Source organism: Trichoderma breve, chromosome 4 (assembly GCF_028502605.1).
Source record: "Trichoderma breve strain T069 chromosome 4, whole genome shotgun sequence".
Taxonomy (NCBI): domain Eukaryota; kingdom Fungi; phylum Ascomycota; class Sordariomycetes; order Hypocreales; family Hypocreaceae; genus Trichoderma; species Trichoderma breve.
In genome coordinates, this window is record NC_079235.1 from 889,949 (window position 1) to 909,836 (window position 19,888).

Consider the following 19,888-nt stretch of genomic DNA (forward strand, 5'->3'; position numbering starts at 1 on the left):
AGAATAAGAAACCATCACGGATGAGATGCCGTCATATCATAGCATGCATCTCTGTAGTCACCAAGAATAAGGTAGCAGCTCACCAGCAGCTGAAGCAGTTGTACATCACCTCAAATAGCATCCGGCAGTAAAAAGTTAGAAAATCGGCGAAACAATTGCTAAACCGGAGGACACTAGGCCTGTTCCGGCTAGCTCCCCTTGACTTGACACCACTCGCCGTCTCACCGCTTGCTTATAATAGCCTAGTGGACCCTGCCCAACAGCACTTCATTTTCCCAGAAGGTCAGACATCGTGGAACTTTCCGTCTAAACCTCCATCTCAGAAGCACCTGCGCTGCATCTGAGGCCCCAACGCTGGCCGTCCCGATTATCTGGCAGTGGCATTGCGTCGAGGACAGCGATCCCGCGTCATCCGTCTCTTGTTTTGATTTACTTTTTCGTTGTTGTTGTCGAATTCCTCCTCCCGCACCCAACGCTCTCTGTCGAAGCCGAGAAGTCTCGAAGTCCGACGCTCACCGTCTCCTGTTGACCCTTTTGCTACAACATCATATAGCAACACCGATACTGTGCCGAATTGGTTGACCAGTTTCTCCAAGCTGAAACAAAACCTCCAAAAAAAACCTCCTGCCGGCAGTGTACATGACTCTGTGAACAATGTCGACATACAACTACGCACCTCCTCCCCCTCCGCCCCCTACTTCTGGCGGTGCCAGCTACGGACAGTCGAATTCGCCTCCCTACGGCCAGAATCGCGGCGGCGGATCAGGCAGCCGTCGGGGTGGCCACTACCACGGGGGCCGTGGCGACTATCATAGCTCGCAACCGCGATATGAATACACTGGGCAGCCATACCCTGCCCAACACGCAGTGCCGTATGGGAGCGCCCATCCTCCAGCGAATGGCTATCCAGCTCCTCAGCCGCAGTGGGCTCCAGAGCATGGCCATGCTCCTACACATCATGCCCACCCTCACGCTCCTGTCCCGCTCTCTGCGTCGAATTACCATCCAAACTATGCTCCTCAACCGTATCCCCCGTCTCAGTACCCCCAGCAGACTGCTTATCCAGCCCCTCAACCTTACCCCTATCAAGCCCCCCCTCCTCCCCCGAATCAGCCCCAGTGGAACAGTCAAGGAGCTCCCCAGGCATTCGGGGGTGGTAGCAGAGGCCGTGGAGGCTACGGCGATCGTGGAGGCCACAAGCCGTCTCATGGAGTACCTCCTGTCCGTCACGGCCATGAGTATGATGCGGCACCTCCTCCGATGATTAGCGGTTTTCCTCAGCAGTACCCCCCTGATCCTCGGGTTGCTCATTATCCTCCGCCGCAATATGCTTATGCAGCACCTCCACCACCTCCTACTACCTCTCGCCACCAGGATTCCTCACATAACCAGTACTCTCGTCGAGGACGTGGTGGGCATAGAGATGGTAGCAACAAGGGGCGAGGCGGTCATCATTCACATCACCATCATGGAGCCGGTGAAAAGTCACGCCCGCCAAAGCCACCGAGTAGCAGCGTTGACAGTGCTGCAAAGCCCGACAAGCCCGAATCTCCCTCGGCTGGCAAGAAGAAGAAGAGAAAGACCAACACCCTGGGCTTGACCCCTGGAGTTGATTCTGAAACGGAAGATGACGAGGGAGAAGAAAAGACACTCACTGAGCTCATTGGCCAAGAAGCCCTCAAGTAAGTAACACTCTGACAGATTTTGTTTTATCCCGTACCGTTATTAACCGAACTTCCCTGGTTCAGCATTAGCGATGTTGCGGCGTTCATTGCAGAGCGAAAGAAGAAGTTTCCCACCAGAGGGCGTGTCGAAGCCAAAAAGGCCGCCGAGTTGGCGCAAAGAGAAGAGGACAAGGCTGCCTCTCTGGAGAAGGAGGCTGATAGACTGAGGAAGCAACTGCGCAAAGTCGAGTTTTCCATCAAAAGAAAGCGAGAGCAGGGTGACGAGGGTGACGAGATGCGAGATCCCTCTGATGACTCCTCAGATGATGAGCCAGAAGTCATGTCTAGCCGTACCAAAACGGTGCCTACTCCTCCTCCCTCGGCCAACAAGGCTGATATCACCAGACACTGCAAATATTACTCTACCGGTGGAACTTGCGGGAAGAAGGGCAAGTGCCGCTTCGTTCATGATCCCCAAGCTAGGGAAGCGGCCATCAAAGAACGCGAGGCCAATAACGGCCGCTTGACCATCCAGCAGCGGTTGATTCTAAACGACAAAGAGCAAGAAGACTTGGCCATCCTCCAGTCTATTCAGTATCTTCGCGAAAAGGGCCTCATGAACACTGCTGGCGCATCAGCGGCGAGCCAGGCCAGCGGCGAAGAAAAGCGCACGCTCGCATCCACTCCCACACCAGCTTCTACATCCACACCTGCTTCAACGTCTGCGCCTGCTTCTGTTTCTGCTTCTACACTGCCACCTTCTACGTCTTCCCTTCCTGCTATCCCTCCGCAGCCTGCCAAGAGGGAACCGCCTCGCAGAAGCAACCCGCCTCCCTCCATCATACCCACCGCCAATAGTATCAGCGGTCAGGGGGTCCGGCACTATCAAGGTTGGCTCCTCAAGCCGTATGGCAGCTCAAGTGGCAAGCAATCACAGAGCGACGATCTTCCTTGATCCCATTGTTTGGGTCTGCATACACACTCATATATATACTCTCTCTTTTCTCAAACTGTTGAAACCCGTCAGTGTTTACTTGGACACTTGAAACCTCGCAACTACAAAACCCGTGGTCGCACTCTTCTATTCTATCTTGTTGTTTCAGAACATACATGCTTGCTCGAGAAAAAAAAAATCATTGGACGGCGTTATCTTCACTATTTCTTCTTCTTTTTGCAAGTGTAACAAAGGGGGGCGTCAATGGCTGTTAGAATGGCAGGCGTCGCCACAGGCTTGATGCTCAGGAGACAATGCTTCCCTTCGGCTTGGATATCGATGCACACCATTATCATCACCTGTTCATGCTTTCCGTGGGCTGGTGCCTTCTTTGCCAACCGCGCTCACATAATGCCTGACACATCGTGTATCTTGTGAGGGTGGCGAGGGGCAAGAAGCCATCTGCCTTCACGACTAATGATGTTTCTTACAATTGACTGTTTATAGGATCCAGATTGACTTGGTCGAAAAAAAAACGTAACCGTACAAGGGACAAGTTGGTTGATACTATTACTGCATACCTAGGTGGAACAAAGAAAAAAAGACGACTTTATTAGAATTGCGGTGTTATATACTTTCTCTTTTTTATTGTTTCTCGGATGTAGTTGGCGAATGGGAATTTGTTACATAGGCTTCATACTAGGTTACGGTAGTCAATAAGACTTGTTTTGTTCTGCTTGGATTGGTATATATCAAAGCATCATTTGACAATTATAAACTGCGTTGACTTTCCCTGTCAAAAAAAGAACTAAGCTATCCTCACACATTGTCCGAACCAGGACACTTGGGGAGTCAGTTTCCTATATCTACGCCATACAATGCAAATTCCAACCCTTTAAACACCGCTGACTTGAAAAAACAAACCAAAGCGAAAGAACAAAAAAAAAATGAGGCGAAGAAAAAAGCAAATATGAACAAAAGCAAAAGCAAAAGCAAAAAAAAAAAAAAAAAAAAAACGGACTGGGAAAGCCACAAGTCTGGGGGAGAGTAGCGCAGACTTTTGAAAATAAAAACTCCGTCGCTAATGACCTGAAACGGTAGACACACGGGTAACCACTTCTGCTGCAACGCTCACTTTCTTTCCTCATGCTTCCTTTCTTTCTTCCTCCATGCTGCCAAACTCAACCCCCTACTAATCCACGTCCCCAAGTCTCGCAATGAAGCGATCCGTTTTCAAGAATTACCTGAATTACCCAATGTCCAGAAGAGTGAAGAGTCGTAAGAAGAAGAGAGAGAAATCGATCTGAGCGTCTTCCAAAGGCATGGCACAGCTAAAGGGGTGAAACTTTCACGTTCCCTTCCTTTAGCGTCGATTAGCCCGCAAGGATTCGAGTGCTTTACGCTTCCTCTCTTCCTTTGCCATCTTTAGCGATTTCTCAAGTCGTTCCTCCTGCAAATCTTCGCGGCGAGCAATCTGCTCTGCCATTCGTTCTTCGTCATCAATGTCGTCCATGCCAGCTTCCATGTCGGATGAAGCGTCAGATGCATAACCATAGCGTTGACCGTCGTCTTCCTCGTCATCATAATCGATGAAGTCGTCCATGTCCTCGTCGTAGTCATCTTCGTACCGTGATCGCCTGGATGTGCCGGGTCTGGGAGGAGGGGCATTGAGCAGGGCACCCCCACGTGGAGCGCTGCCGCCTTTCTTTGACACAGCGCCCGGTTTAGGTCGGGCGGTTCCGGTATAACCGGTGGTTGCCACTGCAGCTTTTTTCACCTTCTTTTCCGGCTCCTCGGGCGCTTTTCTTGAAGATGTCATGCCCTTGGCTGTGGGTCGGGACGCCGCACCGTTCCGGTCAGCTTTTGATGAAGCATTCCCGTTGGTACCATTGCGTTGTGCCGGCTTTGACGATCCTTTGTAGCCAGCAGGTTGCCTCTTGCCCTGAGCGCCCGACGGTGCACCCTTCACATCGCCCCTCTCTTTTTCCCTCTTGATGGCTCCTTTCTCAACCTTCTTGTGTTGAATTTTGCCGACTTGGCCCATCACGGCCTGTGCCCGTTGGGCTCGGGCAAGGATTTCGGCATAGGAGCCCTTCTTCGGGGGAGCTTTGGGCTTGCCCGAGTCGACTGGGGGTGGGGGTGGTTTGCTAGCAACAACTGGCTTCGCTGGTCGACTAGCAATATTCACCGTCTTCGAAGGGATCGGAGTCGGTCTCGGTAAAGTGGCGGTCAGGGGCCGCTGGGGCACCTTTGCCGGCTCTGCGAAGAGACGCGGTGTCTTGGAGTCATTCCTGGGAAGATCATCATCTGCTTTGCGTTTGATAGAAACGCTAGGAATTCGCTGAATAGCGGGCGCAGGGCTGTCCGAGGACTTTCCACCGCTGATTTGGGCTAGAAGATCCCCAATCTGGTAATCTGCATTAGCTACCACGGCTGCTGATGCCCAAGCTTGGCTGGGGAAAGAATGGGGGGAAGCGGCGACTTACCGGCATCGTGTCTGTCGTGAGACCTGTACTTCGCTTCGAAATCGTGAATATTCTAGCGAAATCTTTCACGTAGCCCTCTTGAGATGATTACACGCCGTGCTTCATGGATGAAGTTGCTCCTCCGCTCATCTAGCGAAAGAGGAAGCGAATCGGCGCCGAAGCACGCTCCCCTCACGCAAAGAAACAAAAGGCCCTTGAAAGGGTGCTTATCGAACGGTCGTGCGCGCGCTTCGAGAGGATCGGAGGCAGATTCTGGGAGAAAAGGTGTGAGAGAGATGGATAAGATATGCAAAGCTCCTATCAGCAGAGACAAGAGAGATAGAGATGATGTTTTTTCTTTCAGCAAGTTGGCATGGCACGTCCAGAGAAAAAGCGTAAGGTGAGAGGCTGGCCAACGCACCTTTTGCCGGTAGAGCTACGGATGTAAAATAATTGGCGCCACACTGCCGGGGACGAAGTCGAGATGCACGTGACGCATCTGTGGCGGTGCGATAAGGATTATGATAAGAATCGTGATAAGGAATTGGGGCTGAACTCCACGCCCTAAAGCGGATCGCCCTTTCGCCTAGCTGTGAATTTTAGCGCCCACAGATGTAAAATGCCCTGCAACTTCTAGAGCGGGAACTTTTTTTCTACTTTTGTTCCGACAACTAGCCATCAAACCACCAGAACTCGAAGGTCTCAGTCTCCGCCCAACTTGCGGTTAAAGTGATTGATTTCTCGTGTTCCTCTTGAACCTCCTAAAAGTGAGTGCTTCTATCTCTATTCCTCTGTGGCAGCTGCAGCAATTCGATCGACTCGAAATCAGACATTGCCGTCTCTTTCATCGACCTGCTGCATCCCGCCGTGTGGAAAACATACAGATCAAGATTCCTAACAAATTCTTCCTTTTGCAGAACTTTCAAAATGAAGCACCTCGCAGCTTACCTCCTGCTCAACCTCGGCGGCAACGCCTCCCCCTCTGCTGAGGACATCAAGTCCGTCCTCAGCTCCGTCGGCATTGAGGCCGAGGATGAGCGTCTCGAGAAGCTCATCTCTGAGCTCTCTGGCAAGGACGTCAACGAGGTATGGGCACCATCTCCAGAGTGAAAACTTTTTCTTCCCAAGCAGTGCAACTAACATTCTCTCTCTTTTCTAGCTGATCGCCGCTGGCTCTGAGAAGCTCGCTTCCGTTCCCTCTGGCGGTGCTGGTGCTGCTGCCGCTGGTGGCGCCGCCGCCGGTGGTGCTGCCGCCGCTGAGGAGAAGGCCGAGGAGAAGGAGGAGGAGAAGGAGGAGTCCGACGAGGATATGGGCTTCGGTCTCTTCGACTAAGCGATCTATTTCTAAAGATCTGCAAAGTTACGACCCTCTACGAATTTCGGAAAAGTTACGAGCATGTTGTGCGGTTAATCTAGCATGGCTCTGGTGTCGTGGGAGGATTGACTGCTCATGGCTGGCATGGCGGCCTTAATCAGCTGACATAGAAAGTCCAATCATGAAATTGACGACTTGCCGTTTTTCGAATACTTGTTTCTCCCATTTTGAATTGTGTGATGTTGGTGTCGACGTGACTGGGTCGTAGCTGAGAAGATGGGGCAATGCCATTGCTTTTGCTCTCCACGTGAATTTCGCCAATTACTACGAAGCCAGAGAGAATAGATATCAGTACCTAAAAAATAGCTGGTTCACAATCTTGTAATTCATCTTAGTATTTTGATTCTAGCCAATGCACTCCGTTTAAGACGTATGAGATCGACTACCCTGTACCAAGGGGGTCACCAAAGGGGACAACAGCAGTAGAACATTCAACGGCGCAATGCTGGCAGGGGATAAAAATGCCAATGCTTTTTTACAAATAGCGATTCAACAGGAGCAAATAATTGTAATATATAAAGCAATGGGTAAATATATTGGCTAAATGTGGTTCAAATAAAGCATACTAGGCTGTAATTCCAACAAAGTATCAGTGTTGCCCAGAGAATAAACTCGCTCCCGAATCCATATCATAAGCATGTCCGATTTACCAACAATAAACGAATTAACATTAATCATGACTTCATACCTTTCAAGCTTCATTCATGAGTCTCGTTTTTCTGGTCGATACGCAGACTCAGGCGCTGCCCACGAAAATACGGGGGCTCTCCCATTTGCTTCTATTATCTCCAGTTCCTCATATGGCGGTGGTAAAGCCGAAGCGCCCTCGTCAATAGACGTAGGTAATTCGACAGGATGTCGAGATGTAGATGGAGGGCTGCTTTACATATATATCAGTTACAGCTACAAAAAGAAATCAACTCCTTGCAAATGTGGGAATAAAAACTTACTGATGTGATAGCGTACCGCTCCCATCCACAACAGGCACCGTCAGAGGAGGATGAGAATGATACGGCGTAGTCTCCGGCGCCGAAAGCTCCCCTATAACTTCGTTTGTGGCATCAAGTTCAACCGGTGTTGTCTCTGTCTGGACATCGTCCCTCGGGCTTTCCAGTGTCGTCTCTCCCTCGACATCGACCCTCAGGCTTTCCAGCGGCTCAGCTTGTTTCTTTCGAGATTGACATGTCAACCCCCTGCAAGCGGCACGAGGCACCAACATCAGGCAGCAGCATAAGTTCCAGCAGGGATGGTAGCGAGGAGAGCAACAGGGAGCATCTTCCACACATTCTTCAATCGACATAGTGTATAACACGACGACGATGACAACGACGGTAACTCCGATGGAGAGACCTACGATTTCGCCCTTTGTCAGATCTCTGGAAGAAGGTGGTGAGGAGGTATCTGATTGTTCAAGAGCCGGAGCTGCTGAAGACGTAGAAGTTGCCGTGACTGTCAGAGATGAAGACGAATCCGTAGTTGTTTCTCGCGGTATAGTATGAGTTATGAACGTTGTAAGCCGTGGAGCCGAAGAGAACTCCTCGTTTGCCGGCTTCAGCTTAGGTATGAATCCCGGTAGAGGGGCATAGGCAGCAGGATGAGGAGGAAACAGAGCATGGTGAGACGACGGCGTGGGAGAAACAGATGGTATATCCGAAAATGATGTTGATGTCCCGACAGAATCTGTAAATTTAAGTTATTACACTCGCTCAAATCTCTCCATTATGAGCACATACCAGTAGGTGTCACCGTTCCATCGTATACCATTATAGTTGTCGTCAAGTAGATAGGGTCAGGAGTCTCCGATACTATCACCGTCGCTCTGCCGAAGGCCCTTCCGCTGAACACCGTCGCAACAAATAGCAACCTGCGAAGACACCACATCATAACACAGAGATGACTTTCTCTTCTCATCAAAAATCACCGCATGATGTTGTTCATAAATGTACCGCAACGCATAACTGGTAGAAAGGATAAAAGCATAAGATGGGAGCGCAGAAGTCTTGTAGCTTTGTCTAATATCAGATCTGAAAGACAAACACTCATTGCACTGCCGGATCTAGCCACATTTGACAACGTATCAAAGGGAACGGCACTTGGTGACACGGAATGCAGAGGCCAGTATACGGCCTTGCGTAAACTTGACAAGAAGGCTGTGAGGTGAGAGAGAAAGAGCCGCATTTGGACGTGAGAGGGGTGTTGTTAGTTTGTAGGGGACTCTGTAAATAGAATGGCACGAATATCTGGCTGTTGTATTTGATGATGATCGAATCGTCTATGGAGGATCTATTCAGGGTGCTGAGGCTTTCATCGACCAAATCTTTGATCTTTGGCCCCTCTCTTCTAATGGAGTCTGTTGCTTCCACCAATACCTAACCGCTGCTGCCTGTGTGTTGCCGGAGTTGAACAGAGCATAAAGCCCAAGATGCATATTCTATTTCTAGTGGCGAACTTCCTTTATGCACACCGCATCTCTCACTAGGCAGCTGCTCTAGACCAACGTCATCTGAAGTCGACGGAACGTGTAGAGCTTATGAGGGGGTCGGTTTGTTTCATCCCTACTTATCACGGCACACGCCTATAACCATCTTCTACTGCGTCTTCGCTTTAGTCTTGGGAGTGCTTGCCAAGAATTCCGTCTCTCGCAAAAGCCTCCAGAGGCACCACAGATAACAGATGGAGAAGCCAGCCGCACCTACACCGACGTTGGCAACAACCCACAAATCAGGTTTGCCGGGTGGCGGCACGACAAAGGCCTCGACAACGTGCCACGCCGCCATGGTTACATAGAAGGTGCTTTGTAGCAGAGCCGTGCCCCATTGAACAAGCTTGGACTGTCCTTCTTGGAAAGGCGCGTTCCAGGAGGCTGGGGGCAGGCCCAGGAGATACGCCCAAAGCAGGGTGAGGGCTGCATACGGCACTCTGAGATCGACCCGATGCAACAAAGGAAACATTGTCCAAGCGCCTAGGATGTTGGCAAAGCCTACCCAAGCACGGACCTCGCCGCTCATACCTTGTTTACCGGCCAGGAGCAACGTCATAGGCATCAGCGGAAGAAGGACGCTCTTCTCGTGGACCTGCCAGCTGAAGAGGAAAAAGCCCCATGCAGTGGCCGCAAAGGCAACCGGAAGCGCTGACTTGCGTGGGCGTAAGAATAGGATGAGGTTAGGAGGGATGATGGACAGAAGAGTTGCCCCCAGAGCAGCCTTCTGGAGAAGCTCGACGGGGTAGTTGCGCAACTTGATAACAGTGTTGAGCGCACACCAGAAGTTTGCGACCTTGTCTTCAAAGAGACCGCGAGAAAAGGGGAATACTCGATGGACCATTTGCACAAGCTGCTCAACAATGGGATAGTAAAAGTTCTGGGGGTCAATGTAATTGGTGATGAAGGAGAAAATGGGGAGCGGTGCCGTAGCTCCATTGAGCTCGGGCCTTGCGTCAATCCCACGGTGCTTGTCGTAGAGCACGCCGAGTGCCAGAGGCAGAACAAGAACACCGAAAGAGACAGCGGTAACCAATGCAATGCCAAACAACCTGCTAGGATTGATGCCCGTGGTGATGCATCTTCCGAGTAGGTAGGAGAAGACGCTAAAGGCATAGTAGAGAGCCATTTGCTTGAATCCCAGGGCGGCAACAAAGAAGACGGCCGCCCACTTGTATCGCTCAGCGAGCATACTCGACATGCTGGCTACGACAAACCCGAGCATGACAGTGTTGTACTGAAAATGCACATGGTCGATGAGAATCACCGAAGGCTGCATGAGAATGGCCACAAGGGCCAGGTTGCTCGTCCAAGTATTCACACCATTGAGTCTGCTGAACCGTCGCACGAAGACTGTAGCGGCGGGGACAAAAATCAGATATTCGGACGCAATGACTGTTGCTCTCATGAAAATCTTGAGCATTGGGTCATGGGAGCCGCGCGACGACATGAGGGCGAACCACTCCGGATTGATGAGGGAGCCAATCTTGCCCAGCACCCAGCTATGATATGCCGTGAGAGGCGGATAGTCCAGCCCCCACCACTCCAGGTCGTGAAAGTACCACTGAGAGATTGGAAGATTCGCGGTGATTTCCATCCAGTGGCGCTGAGCTTCGTAGTCGCCAAACAGGGGCGGTCGTTGGAATCCTGTAATCGCGACGCAGCATCGTCTGTCGTCAGTCCCAGATCACCCAAACAACAAAACACCAAACGCAACAAGTCCAATTGGCTCTCACCAGAGTACCCCCAAAGCCCAGCCGCCCATCGAAACAGCCCAACAACCATCAGGACCAGCGGCAGCACTTCCCATTGCGACAGCGACGTGCGCGCCGGCCACATGAAGGCGGCCAAGGGAAAGGCTGGAGTGCGCACGAGGGCTTCGAACTTGCGCGGCTTGTCGGCGTCATTTTCGGGCTTGTTGGCTTTGCGCCGGGGCTTGTGCGGCGAAGGACTTGGGGCGGGCATTTTTGTGGTCACCGCATGAGGAGGAGAATTTTGGCGGGTGATGCGAGTTGCAAAAGGTGAAATTGAAGGTCGAGTTGAAGTGACACTTGGAGCTTTTGGCAGCATCTCCAGATTGGGGAATTTCAGTGGAGCTCCAATATCATATCATATCAACTACAGTGTGAAAAATGTCACTAAATGCACTGTATGGTGATGCTTGGTGTAAATGCCAAGGCGCTGGGGCAATCAATGTCTCTTTTCTGCAACCTTCTCCCAATTCCAGCTCGCAAAAGACATTGAACGCGAATACCAGTGCCCGCAACAGAACAGTCTCGTCCCTGATAATGCCATTTCCATTCGTCCTACCGACCACCTCGGCCTTTTCCTTCTCCTCGTCCGTTAGCTGTGACTCTCACCCATCGCTGCCCCTCAGCGCGAGCACTTATCGCGGGGTTGTCAGAGACGCGCTCAAGAAGCACAAGAGACTTCCTCCCTCGTCTCAAACTGCAAATCTGAGCACTGTCATCTCCAGTTTAGAGAGTTATCTCCCATATCTCATCGCCATTGACGCCGGCTTAAGTAATCAACCTGTTAGCAATGAGACGGTCAACACAGTGTTGGAGTCGACTCCCTCCATCTCATGGAGACCAACGCTTTCTGGCGACCTCGTGCCTGGGCGTGAACGTCCCCGGGTGAATATTAATTCATTGGAATATGAGATTTATTTTACGCTGTCCACTTTGGGCTTCTCTCATGTCCTCATGGCACGGGCCGCGCTGCAGCCTCTCTATTCCACCACTCAGGATTTCCAGGGGACACAAGAGCGGACAACCATCATGACAACGGCCACGAAATACTTGCTAGAGGCCGCTTCCATATACGACTATGCCGCCACAAGAAGTGAGCAGGTAATTGGCAACCCGCCTTGTGTCGACGTTTCACCTGCCATCCTCCGTGCTCTCGCTTCTCTCTGCCACGCCGAGGCAACGCTCTTGGCTGTGTTAAAAGACGACCCTTACCCAACAGCCGTGGCACAGGACAGGAATAAAAATGACAAAGAGTGGATGTTCAAGGCCCCCGATATCCCCAAAGTTCGAGCCCATCTCTACGCTCGCCTATGTCTCGCCGCATCTGAGCATGCTGCCAAAGCCTCGGCGCTATGCCAGTCAGCCAGGGCAGGACCAAGTGGCGTTAGCTCTGGATTCCTGCGATACTTGGAAGACTTACGGCGAACTAGCCGAGCAAAAGCTTGCCGATTCTTTGGAATCGATGCCGAGCTGGGTGGTGAGACGGCAGAGGGGATTGCTTGGGCACGTGCTGGTTTACACGAACTCGGCATCGAGGTCAAGGATGCAAAGAAAGGTCTGAGCTTGAGCCGTACGATGAAAGGATTTCATGAGAAGAGAGAAGATCGTCGAGTCGACAAAGAAACTACCTGGGGGGCCGATGCCGGCAAACTGGAAGAGACAAGAATCCTCGAGCTGCTCGACGCAAAATGGAGCAAGATTAATGATACGGTAAGCATTGTGATGCCTTTACACCTTTACCCAGCTAATTAGTGATGTAGATGAACACACGGCCAATTCCGCCCATAAATGCTTTAATAAACAAGATGCCCTCGGGCCGTGAGATTCACACCATCAAACCCTATCAGGTCCCTACTTTAGATCGAGATGTGCTGGAAGCCATGCGAGCGCCCCCTGAACAGGGCGAAAATGTTGGAGGAGAGTTTAGTTCTGATGACGAAACTCTAGTCGAAGGTTCTACGACAAGGAGCTCATATTATTAAAGGGAGATATTGGGTACATGTATTTATGGGCATTAGCATATGGGTTTCATGGAGCATTGTATATCACAAAAATAGGCCCCGGTAATCGTCAATAGGTGTTCAACTGCGTATATTTGTTCTTTTTCTTTTTTACTGTAGGTATCTAAGAGAACGTGTGTTCAAGCCAGTTCCAAACCGCATCTCCTCCCACCTTGTGCCAATGAGAGGCTGTAGAAGAATCTACCGGCTCAACAATTTTATAACTCCATCAGTTCCACCACCATGAATCTTCGTTTTCGTCGGGAATCCAGGGAAGTGGGTTTTCTGGCGTCGAGCCTATTTCCATTTGCACGTCTGCCAAGTCTGTCTCTTCTGCCCCCTCCGCCGGCCCTGCTGGAATTGGATCCTCTGCTATTGGTGACTCTGAGTCTGGAGTTTCCTCGTCTGCTGTAGTTTCCTCATCTTCTGGAGTTTCTTCGTCTTCTGGAGTTTCCTCGGCTGGAGTGACTGAACTCGGGTTCTCACCGGTTGTCGTCGCTGGGACTGGGCTCACCACGATGACCGGAGTCGGTGAGGCTGGAGTGCCTGATGAGGCTGGAGTGACTGAAGTCGAATTCTCCGAGCCTGGAGTCACTGAAAACGGGTTTTCGCTAGTTGGTGTCGCTGGCACTGGGCTCACAACGACTGGACTCTCTGGAACTGTCTCCACGTCACAAGGAAGAGGCGTAGGAGCTGGGTCGACACAAGGATCGTAGCAACTATCACAGTCTCTCACGTTAGCACAACAAACGAAGTGATAACAATGAAGAAGAAAGGGGAACAATACCCTCCATATGGTATGCCGCAATCGCTAATCGCGCTGATGCAGATGATTCCACAGAATGTGGGCGTTGGCTTGATCTTGATTGGCTTGGCCATGGCAAGACCAGCAAGAGCCACGGCAAACACCATTCGTCTTACAGCCATGATGGGCAGAATCTCTTGAGAAATAAACAAAACTAATAAGAAATAATACGTCAAAAGGGTAAAAACAGGTAGCTAAAACTCTTGTGTTCAAAAAAAATAATAATCTGCAAGATATCTCCTCTTCATACAACGAACCGTGTAAAGTGGTGTCTGCCGCGAATCCTGTACCCATAGGCGGGATGAAGACAGCTTTTGTGCGAAAAGTAAATCCTGTGGCGAAATGGGACGGACCGACTTTGCGAAGGGAGAGGGTGGTTGGGATGGTGGCGAGTGATTGAGAGGTATGTTGGTGTTGTCAGTCCAGACTGACCGAGGAATGTATGGGATTCGTGACATTTCACCACCAGCCCCTCACCGAAAGACATGATGCTAAACATAGGAAAATGTTGCGAAAGTACAATGAAATGAACTGGTCATGTGAAAAAAAGATATTTTTACTCTTCTCCCTAGTCGAACATCGATGAATAGTACTAGGTAGTTTCATCGGTGATTAATACATACACAGCGGCAATAAACTCCTCAAGATATCCGCCCAATTTTAGTTTCCCTCCCACTTCTCCCCCCCCCCCAATGACATTCCAACTCTGCTCCTTAAGATCCAAGAGACATCTGCTTCTTGATCTCGGCAATGGCCTTGCCGGGGTTCAGGCCCTTGGGGCAGGCGCGTGTGCAGTTGAGAATGGTGTGGCAACGGTACAGGCTCATGGAGTTCTCGAGCTTGGACTTGCGGGCCTCCGTGCGCTCGTCTCGGGAGTCAATCAGCCATCGGTAGGACTGCAGCAGGATGGCGGGGCCGAGGTACTCTTCGGAATTCCACCAGTAAGAGGGGCACGAGGTTGAGCAGCAGGCGCACAGAATGCACTCGTAGAGACCGTCCAGCTTCTTTCGGTCCGCCTTGCTCTGGCGGTACTCCTTGCCCTATTTTCTGTCAGTTAGCAAATCTTGCTCGAGTTGTATGCAATTTCATGTCATGTCATGTCAGGTCAGGTCGGGGTAGTGGCGTACATCTTCAGCAGGGGTGTCGCGCTGCAGGTAGGGCTGAATGGACTTGTATTGCTTGTAAAAGTGCGTCAAATCAGGTACCAGGTCCTTGACGACGTAGGTGTGCGGCAGGGGGTAGATCTTGACGTCGGACGAGGACTCGGCGGGGATTCGGCACAAGCAGGCCAGGGTGTTCTGGCCGTTGATGTTCATGGCACAGCTGCCGCAGATGCCCTCTCGGCAACTCCTTCGGAAGGTCAGGGACGGGTCCTGCTCGTTCTTGATCTTGATCAGGGCGTCCAGGATCATGGGGCCCGTCTTGTTGAGGTCAATGGAGTAAGTCTGAAGCTTGGGCTTCTCGGTCGGGGTATCGGGATTCCATCGGTAGATCTGGAACGACTTGATCTTGGGCTGCTGCTCAGTGGTCTCGCTGACCGACGCCATGGACCGCGAGAAGACGGCGCTGGGGCGGAAAGCTGCCCTGGTAGAGGAGCTGAGGACTCGCGTCGAGGAGCGGAGAGCGGCCATGGTTACAGTTGCTGTTGCTGTTGTCTCGTGTTCCGAGTGTCGATGCTTTTTCGTCGGTTCGGGATAGCTTTTTTCGGATCCGGCTCAGCCCCGCGTCTTGAAGCTGGTCTGCAGTGGTTCACAGGCAAGGGATCGGATTTGAAGCAGTTGATTGATTTGAGCCAAGGCAATCGTACCCTTTGGTTCCTCCTGGCAGCCGCTCAATTGCTAAAGACTCTCGGTGGCGGCGTTTGGTCTCGTCGTCATGGAAGAAGCTGGGAAGATGGAAGTGGCTCTTCCTCGGCTATGAGACCTCGAGAATAGGCCACAAGCCGGCCAATCACAGCCGTTTCATTGACAATTCGGCTAAGCAGGAGAAAGTCGGGATTGCCAGGCGGCAGCTCGTGACAGCCGGCTAAAGTCCGGGCCAAGCAGCTGCAGACCCTTGCACGTGCCGGGGACATTAGCTAATCATTACGTGCCTTAGCGCGCAAACAGACCCAAAGCCGTGGGGGAAAGATTTTGGGGATTTTGGTGGGGTTTAATTGGTATGGAATAATAATCCCGGTTGAATCTCTCTTTGTTTGTCCTGTCATCTCCAAACCAAAGTTCGCCTCAATTTCTCCAATTAATTTTTTCCAATTTTCTCCTTCGGCGCCGGCGGATTCCTCTTGCCGCGGCCGCTTGCCCTTGACGAAGCCGCATTTCTGGCTGTAGAATGGCGAAGAAGCTGCTTGTCTAAAGTATTGCACTGATTGGCGATTGCGCGCCCCGCAAGGACTGAATCGCCCTTCAATGCTTTTTTCCCCTTTGCGACAATTCATCGCAGCAAAGATATTCTAGACGGCCATGTTTCTCCCTGGCAGATTGTCTGCCTCGCCATCACTGCGAACGCTACTTAATGGTTGGTGGCTCTGAAAGACGCGGCTTGCATCCCCAGCAGCTCCTTGTCCTGCTAACCGTCTGAATAGCCTCCAGTTGCACATCCAGGACTCGCCAGGCGTCGCAGTTATTAACCTCCAGACACATGTCGCAGCCTCTGCGCTCGTATTCCGACTTGCCCTCTTCTTCCTCTCCGAAATTCTCCTACCACATTGCCGCGTCTTTCATCGCCAAGGACCGTCCATACGACCCTTCCACGCACGTGTTCCACTTCAACCCATACAATCGAATCCAGCCGCCTCGACACCGCCGAAAGTCTTCGCGACCCGAATCCGGCCACGATGCATTCTTCGTGAGCAGAGTAAACGAGTCTGGCTCTGTGGCCTTTGGTGTTGCAGATGGAGTAGGCGGTTGGGTAGATTCCGGCGTCGACCCTGCGGATTTCTCACACGGATTCTGCGACTATATGGCAGCTGCAGCATATGAATACCCCTCGACAAGCGATAAACCCCTCACAGCGAGGAGGCTCATGCAGATGGGATACGACGCGGTTTGCAAGGACGCAAATGTGCCTGCAGGCGGCAGCACGGCTTGTGTTGCCATCGCCAGACCCGGAGGTGTCCTGGACGTGGCTAACCTGGGCGATTCGGGTTTCCTGCAATTGCGCCTGAACGCAGTGCATGCTTACTCGGAACCGCAAACCCATGCCTTCAACACCCCGTTCCAGCTTTCAGTCGTGCCTCCCAGTGTTGCCGCGAGGATGGCGGCTTTTGGGGGAGCACAATTGAGTGATTTGCCACGAGATGCCGACGTAACGCACCATCAGCTGCGCCATGGCGACATCCTCGTCTTTGCTACCGATGGCGTGCTGGACAATCTCTTCAACCAGGATATTCTTCGGATCGCCAGCCGGGTCATGGCCAAAACGGGCGCGTGGAACATTGCGGCAAACGAGGCAGTCACCGTGGCCGATTCTCTAGATGATCTCACAGCCTCTCCCCACGAAAGCAACTCCCAGGACGTGATCGTGAAGAAAGCCGTGACACTGCAGAGCTTGTTGGCAACAGAAATCGTGACTGCTGCCAAACTAGCGAGTATAAACACGAAAAGGGACGGACCCTTTGCCAAGGAAGTCAAGAAGTACTATCCCCAGGAAGGGTGGCACGGAGGAAAAGTCGACGACATTTGCGTCGTCACTGCCGTCGTCTCGGAAGATGCGGCTGATATCAAGAGCAAGCTCTAGATTTACGAGGAGGACACGAATCCGCGCAATAGATTTTTAGACAGCGGCTAAGCATACGGGCACTTTGGTTTAGAGAGTTTTTTCTTTTGGCTAGAATACGGTGAAGACGGAGGGTTATGTTTTTTTTCTTTTTGTGTGTATCAGTAATTTTGTAGCAATGGGTTATCCATTCTTGTACATTACCAGGTAGTTTATTTGGGAATAAATAAAATAAGACAAAGCAAACAAATCAATTCTTCGTTGATATTGTGAATATCATTCAATTGCGTGAAAACATGTTGTGCTTGTGATGTGCATTTCGCCTACAAAAATGGATTTCCAAGGCGCTATGATTGGATACAAATGTCGGCTTCATGATGTCATGGACAGTGACGTTGATGGACCTCAAGGTTCCCATTGTTACTCATTGCTAACAATTCACCTCATGCAAATCAGACGAGCGGGATTGTTTTTCTCATCGTGGTGACAAAATGAAGGAGATCTATCTGGTGAGTTTATTCATAAAAAATTAATAAGTTTATCTCTGCATGCAATGTATTCTAGACACTCACAAATTTGGTGTAAACAAGGCCGGTGCCGCTGCGGCCTTCACAGTCGACGTGCTCATATATCCCCTCGACACACTGAAAACGCGGCATCAAAGCCAGGACTTCATTAAATCTCCCGTTTCAAAGCCTCTCGCCTTGAGGGGCCTCTACCAAGGCATCGGCAGCGTAATACTCGCAACTCTCCCAGCAGGTGTGTGACAACAGCCCTTCTGCCCCATCTCGAAGAAGCATCCCGTACGTATTTCAAGTGAGTTAACTAACATGTTTTATCAGCCAGTATATTCTTTTCAACATATGAGACTGCAAAAGGCGTGTTCGGGCGGCATCTCCCCGTGCCCGAGCCAGTAACCCATTCCCTCGCTTCAGCAGTCGCCGAGATGGCCTCGTGCCTCGTTCTGACGCCTGGCGAAGTCATTAAGCAAAATGCCCAAATGTTGCAAGCCAAGGGAGCAAGTACATCGACATCGTTGATGGCATTCCGGCGCCTACTTACGACTGGTTCTGCAAGTGGGCTTTTCACGGGGTATTCGGCCCTGGTTGCACGTAACCTGCCGTTCACAGCGCTTCAGTTTCCCCTATTCGAGAATCTACGAAAACGTCTGTGGAATCAAAGATTAAGTTCAAGAGAGGATCAGACAAGAGGTGTAAGGGAAACGGGGTTGATTGCGGGAGCCAGTGCAGGCATGGCTGGGGGTCTGGCTGCGTTTGTGACTACGCCGAGCGATGTGATTAAAACACGGATGATGGTGAGAGCTGATAGCGAGCACGATCAGACAAAATCGGAGCAGCGGCATAGAAGAATACCTTTTACGAAGACTGTGAAAGATGTTTGGCGTGAGAGGGGGATCCGGGGCTTCTTTCGCGGAGGAGCATTTCGCTCTGCTTGGACAGCAGTAGGCAGTGGCTTGTATCTGGGCATGTATGATGCCGCAAAGCTGTGGCTCGAGAGGAGGCAGTAGCTAGTATACCTAACTACCGCCAAATGGTTTGCGAGACATGAATGGTGGAGAGCAAGTGCTTGGATGAGCGTTTTACACTGGGAGCAGAGGCATCAGGTTCTACATCAGCATTTGTACCAAAGAAAACTTCTTGCAAGTGATTTGGCTGCAAACTTGTATACTAATTACATAGCCTTGAAAGGCGAGCTCTGGTCATCAAGCTCAGGCATAAAACGCGTAGTAACGCAGCAGCTCAAGCACACCAGCCGAATCACTCTCCTGGTGATCAATTTGGAGAGCGTCCAAAATGTTTCTCGCCGTCGCTTCTATTCAAAATTAGTGTTTAAAAGAACATCAGAAAAACAGATGAAGAACACTTGCCATCAAGTCGAGACAGGTCTGCCACCGAAGTTGGGAAACTAACAATCTCGTCTCCAGTTCTGAGGTCGATTAACTTTGGGAGCAGTTATTCAGCCACCCAAGTTCCCTATCCAGCATCTCATGTCCTACATGAAAGCTATATGTACTGAATAATAATGCCAGATGCTAGAGGATGACGGCGATAGTAGTAGATACTAGAAGAGTATATACATAATGGCAGATACTAGAGGAGAGTAGTGGTAGCAGAAAGTAGCGATAGAAGCAGCAAGTAGTGATAGTAGCAGAAAGTAGTACCTAGTAGTAGCAAATACAGTAGCAAATACTTGAATTCCACGCACTCGCTGGAGTGTTGGATCACGAATTTGGGGTGCTGGATAACCTTTCCCTTAACTTTTGAAGTGCTACCTCTGGCGATTTAAAGAAGCGATAGCGGGCAGCATTCTCAGCGCGACGATCCAGATTCTTGGACCTAAAATGTATTAAGCTTGATGAACTAGATAAAAAGACAGTAAAAAAACATTGCTTTAATACGAATATCACGCGCAGCTGCTCGCTCTTCATTCGCAGTAGCTCGCTCTTCAGCTGCGTCCATACGTGCGACTAGACGATCTAGTTGCGTATTAAACCTCAGTAGGATGCTTGTAAAGTCGCGATCATCATCCGGGCCGGGTCGAAGATTCGGCGTGTTTCCGTCAACATGGTCGCTCATCTTGCACCGGAATTAAAGGGGGGTAGATCAGTTCCTTAGCTTTAGAGCGCGAGCAGTTCCAGAAAGAAAAATAAGCGGTGGGAGAAGGAGCGTGGAAGAGAAAT

At 50.9% G+C, this 19,888-nt stretch overlaps 10 protein-coding genes across 10 annotated transcripts; 5 read left to right on the forward strand and 5 right to left on the reverse strand.

Annotated features, from left to right (window-relative positions):
* Positions 1–654: 654 nt before the first annotated feature.
* Positions 655–2,619, forward strand: T069G_06580 (nuclear fragile X mental retardation-interacting protein 1 (NUFIP1) domain-containing protein; the record flags this gene model as incomplete). Its single annotated transcript, XM_056173790.1, has 3 exons — positions 655–1,682; positions 1,749–2,400; positions 2,458–2,619. 3 exons carry the CDS (start codon positions 655–657, stop codon positions 2,617–2,619), a joined length of 1,842 nt encoding a protein of 613 aa, XP_056027369.1.
* A 1,342-nt stretch (positions 2,620–3,961) lies between these two features.
* Positions 3,962–5,090, reverse strand: T069G_06581 (SPT2 chromatin protein domain-containing protein; the record flags this gene model as incomplete). Its single annotated transcript, XM_056173791.1, has 2 exons — positions 3,962–5,005; positions 5,085–5,090. 2 exons carry the CDS (start codon positions 5,088–5,090, stop codon positions 3,962–3,964), a joined length of 1,050 nt encoding a protein of 349 aa, XP_056027370.1.
* Positions 5,091–5,990: 900 nt separating this feature from the next.
* T069G_06582 (60s acidic ribosomal protein domain-containing protein) lies at positions 5,991–6,396 on the forward strand (the record flags this gene model as incomplete). The annotated part of the gene is made up of 2 exons (XM_056173792.1): positions 5,991–6,149; positions 6,223–6,396. 2 exons carry the CDS (start codon positions 5,991–5,993, stop codon positions 6,394–6,396), a joined length of 333 nt encoding a protein of 110 aa, XP_056027371.1.
* A 988-nt stretch (positions 6,397–7,384) lies between these two features.
* Positions 7,385–8,319, reverse strand: T069G_06583 (uncharacterized protein; the record flags this gene model as incomplete). The annotated part of the gene is made up of 2 exons (XM_056173793.1): positions 7,385–8,118; positions 8,172–8,319. 2 exons carry the CDS (start codon positions 8,317–8,319, stop codon positions 7,385–7,387), a joined length of 882 nt encoding a protein of 293 aa, XP_056027372.1.
* Positions 8,320–9,026: 707 nt separating this feature from the next.
* On the reverse strand, positions 9,027–10,882 carry T069G_06584 (ALG6, ALG8 glycosyltransferase family domain-containing protein; the record flags this gene model as incomplete). Its single annotated transcript, XM_056173794.1, has 2 exons — positions 9,027–10,564; positions 10,654–10,882. The coding sequence occupies 2 exons, from the start codon at positions 10,880–10,882 to the stop codon at positions 9,027–9,029; spliced, it is 1,767 nt and encodes a 588-aa protein (XP_056027373.1).
* A 323-nt stretch (positions 10,883–11,205) lies between these two features.
* On the forward strand, positions 11,206–12,650 carry T069G_06585 (BRO1-like domain-containing protein; the record flags this gene model as incomplete). The annotated part of the gene is made up of 2 exons (XM_056173795.1): positions 11,206–12,378; positions 12,429–12,650. 2 exons carry the CDS (start codon positions 11,206–11,208, stop codon positions 12,648–12,650), a joined length of 1,395 nt encoding a protein of 464 aa, XP_056027374.1.
* A 247-nt stretch (positions 12,651–12,897) lies between these two features.
* On the reverse strand, positions 12,898–13,595 carry T069G_06586 (uncharacterized protein; the record flags this gene model as incomplete). Its single annotated transcript, XM_056173796.1, has 2 exons — positions 12,898–13,387; positions 13,456–13,595. The coding sequence occupies 2 exons, from the start codon at positions 13,593–13,595 to the stop codon at positions 12,898–12,900; spliced, it is 630 nt and encodes a 209-aa protein (XP_056027375.1).
* Positions 13,596–14,186: 591 nt separating this feature from the next.
* T069G_06587 (2Fe-2S iron-sulfur cluster binding domain-containing protein) lies at positions 14,187–15,104 on the reverse strand (the record flags this gene model as incomplete). The annotated part of the gene is made up of 2 exons (XM_056173797.1): positions 14,187–14,513; positions 14,601–15,104. 2 exons carry the CDS (start codon positions 15,102–15,104, stop codon positions 14,187–14,189), a joined length of 831 nt encoding a protein of 276 aa, XP_056027376.1.
* Positions 15,105–16,110: 1,006 nt separating this feature from the next.
* On the forward strand, positions 16,111–17,208 carry T069G_06588 (stage II sporulation protein E (SpoIIE) domain-containing protein; the record flags this gene model as incomplete). Its single annotated transcript, XM_056173798.1, has 1 exon — positions 16,111–17,208. One exon carries the CDS (start codon positions 16,111–16,113, stop codon positions 17,206–17,208), a length of 1,098 nt encoding a protein of 365 aa, XP_056027377.1.
* A 470-nt stretch (positions 17,209–17,678) lies between these two features.
* Positions 17,679–18,715, forward strand: T069G_06589 (mitochondrial carrier protein domain-containing protein; the record flags this gene model as incomplete). The annotated part of the gene is made up of 5 exons (XM_056173799.1): positions 17,679–17,696; positions 17,778–17,946; positions 18,030–18,189; positions 18,265–18,502; positions 18,545–18,715. 5 exons carry the CDS (start codon positions 17,679–17,681, stop codon positions 18,713–18,715), a joined length of 756 nt encoding a protein of 251 aa, XP_056027378.1.
* Between the last annotated feature and the right edge of the window lie 1,173 nt (positions 18,716–19,888).